We start from the raw sequence: 2,571 nt of genomic DNA, 5'->3' as shown, positions 1-2,571 counted from the left end.
CACACACACACACACACACACACACACACACACACGTGTAGTGCTCATAGTCGAAGAGACAAAAACCAGGAACTGTAACAGCAAAGACAATAATAAAAATTATAGTGATGATCTTGTTTATATGTTAGATTTGAGACACCCCTTGGAAAGTGCCAGCTGTTCGTTTTCATTCATTTTTTGGCTACAGTACAACAACAATAGAAGAATTCTTCTGTTGCTAAGATCTCAAAAAGACTAAAACAGGTCAGGATGTTTTTAATATAATAGATTCCTATGTGAAAACGCAAAGTTCATTTTGTGAATCATGTTTGCACACTGAACAGTGATAACGTTGTTTAGCATCCCACAGCACCACTGAAAGGCTCTCAAAGCAGCTCAGGGTGCCACAGCACCTTGGTTGAGAATCACTTCTCTAGGGATTTACTAGGGATTTACTACATGATTGGACCACTTTTCTCTCACGTACCAGAATCTGACTTTGCAGCACTGAAATATTTTGGGTTTTGGTTTTTTACAAAAAAATTGATGGAAAACAGACAAAATATGCAATTAGCTGGGACATTTTTGACAATCTTGTTTTACACACACACACACACACACGCACGCACGCACATGCATATATCCAAAACAGGCCTGTTGAAAATGTATACTCACAGACACACACACAGCTTTTATATATATGCATATACATATATAAAAATGGACATAACATATACATATATATACATTTTATATACACACACACACACACACACATATATACATATACAAACTGAGATCCGTTCACGCCACTGAGAAGCTAAGATCCAAGGTAGCCTATATTCTTGCAAGGCTCCAGGTTACACAGTTTAGACACAATACAGATTTTCTATGAGACTAGCAAAATACTTTGGAGTTCCATTAAACTCACCCCCACGCCCAAAACAAACCAAATTGTACCCAACTTGTTAAAACACAAATGACTGGAGAGGACTGAGATTGAAATAAGGTGCAAAATAGAATAATTTCTGTTCTGAAATGACTGCCAATGTCCTGGAGCTGCACAGAGGGTTCCCCTGAGTTTCTGCTTCACAGATTTTAGAGCATGCGTGCCCTTTGCTTACCATTACGAGAGTAAAGGACAAAATATAGCTGCTGCATCCCTTGCGAAATATGAAGGCAATTAAATAAAGCAACAGGATGATAGAAGCTCCAGATCCAATAAGACCTATGAACTATAAAAAGAAAGGGTTTCATTAGGGATAAGTGAACTGGCGCGGACAATCAGAAAGCTACAACTGCAGCAACCTAGCCTAGATTGAATTATGAATAGGAATAATTTGAGCCAAGGGATTAAAAAAAGAACATAATAAGTGTAAAATATTTTGTAAAGAGCAAGATTTATTATCTCCATTTCATTAATAGGGATACACAGACATGATTACTATAGGTAGCTTATCCAGGGCTTTGCTCTGTAATAAAGAGCAGGCAAACAATTCTCTCTCCCAAGCCATCCATCCACCCACAGGAGATCTATCACAATGGCCACTAGATCATTGGAAGCTGGTTTGCTCTTGGTAAATTTTCAAGGATTAATTTTACCTTGGATTTTAGTGACGTACTACTACATAGTAGGACTGTGCATCATGTGCCCATTCCACTTTTACTTTGTAGTAAAGTCGGTTTACCAAGTAAACAGCGCATTTTCTCTCTGACCCCAGAGGGAGGAAAAAGAGGATGCAGAACAGCAGACATGCCTTGCCCACCCGTCCACCTGTAGTTACACTACTGAAAAAGCATTGCTGTCATCTAGAATGTTTCAGGCTTTATTTGGGACAGGGATAGGGACCGAGGGTAAAATACGGAACACGTTTCTCCAGGATCCTATAATTTCATTGTGAAAAATTGTTTTTTGCACCTAGAGCAAATTCTGTCTCTTTCCTGCATGCAGCCAGGGAGATCGTTTCTGTATTCTGAAAGAAAAGTGCAGGCAGAAATGGCAACATTTTGTTATGTCTTGAATTCAAATGCTATCAAAATTATAAGCTTTCATGTGAATACCCAGCAAAACGTGGTCCCGTTTCACAGCTCGAATGAGAGTGGACATTTGAATATATGCAAGGATTAGGGTTTCAAGCAATTCTGAGGCAATTGCTCTCTCTCTTTGGTTTTCAGGATGAAATATGTTCTGTATTTTCTGGGGTTTCCCCTCTCATTTTTTCAGGAGATATTTCTTTATAAGTGATCAACCAAAGATTTACCAAAAAGAGCAGGGTACCAGGATGCTTCCAAATGTGAAAACTCTGTGAAAGCAGTATCCCAAACATGGAGATAAGAAGGATCCAGTTCAGAGGGATGTCCACCAGTGCCTGCCCACACCAGTAAGCTGATGGGATGAGCCCAGAGATACGCAGCTGAGAATGAGCTTTCCGCTAGGAACACACATGGAAAACAGAAATGTTAGTATTGTTTTTTTTAGCAAGGATAACAATCTTTCCAGTTGCTGATAGGATGTATGGTGACCGCTCAAGGAAGAAATGTCACCAGTGAGTCTCCTTTTTCTTTTCTATTCTGTTACTGCCACGCCCCCGC

General features: G+C 39.5%; 1 protein-coding gene across 1 annotated transcript in view; it reads right to left on the bottom strand.

Moving 5' to 3' along the window:
- LOC109296754 (ATP-binding cassette sub-family A member 10-like) overlaps window positions 1-2,571 on the bottom strand; it is a 53,073-nt gene that overhangs the window by 16,575 nt on the left and 33,927 nt on the right. Inside the window, exons 24-25 of the mRNA XM_019516309.1 lie at window positions 2,241-2,411; window positions 1,104-1,214 (exon numbers count right to left, since the gene is read on the bottom strand). Of these exons, the coding sequence (XP_019371854.1) occupies window positions 1,104-1,214; window positions 2,241-2,411 (282 nt within the window). The remainder of the gene's footprint in view (window positions 1-1,103; window positions 1,215-2,240; window positions 2,412-2,571) is intronic.

This window comes from Gavialis gangeticus, unplaced genomic scaffold, assembly GCF_001723915.1.
Source record: "Gavialis gangeticus isolate Ggan-Ray unplaced genomic scaffold, GavGan_comp1, whole genome shotgun sequence".
NCBI lineage: Eukaryota > Metazoa > Chordata > Crocodylia > Gavialidae > Gavialis > Gavialis gangeticus.
This window is presented reverse-complemented; position numbering and strand designations above follow the sequence as displayed.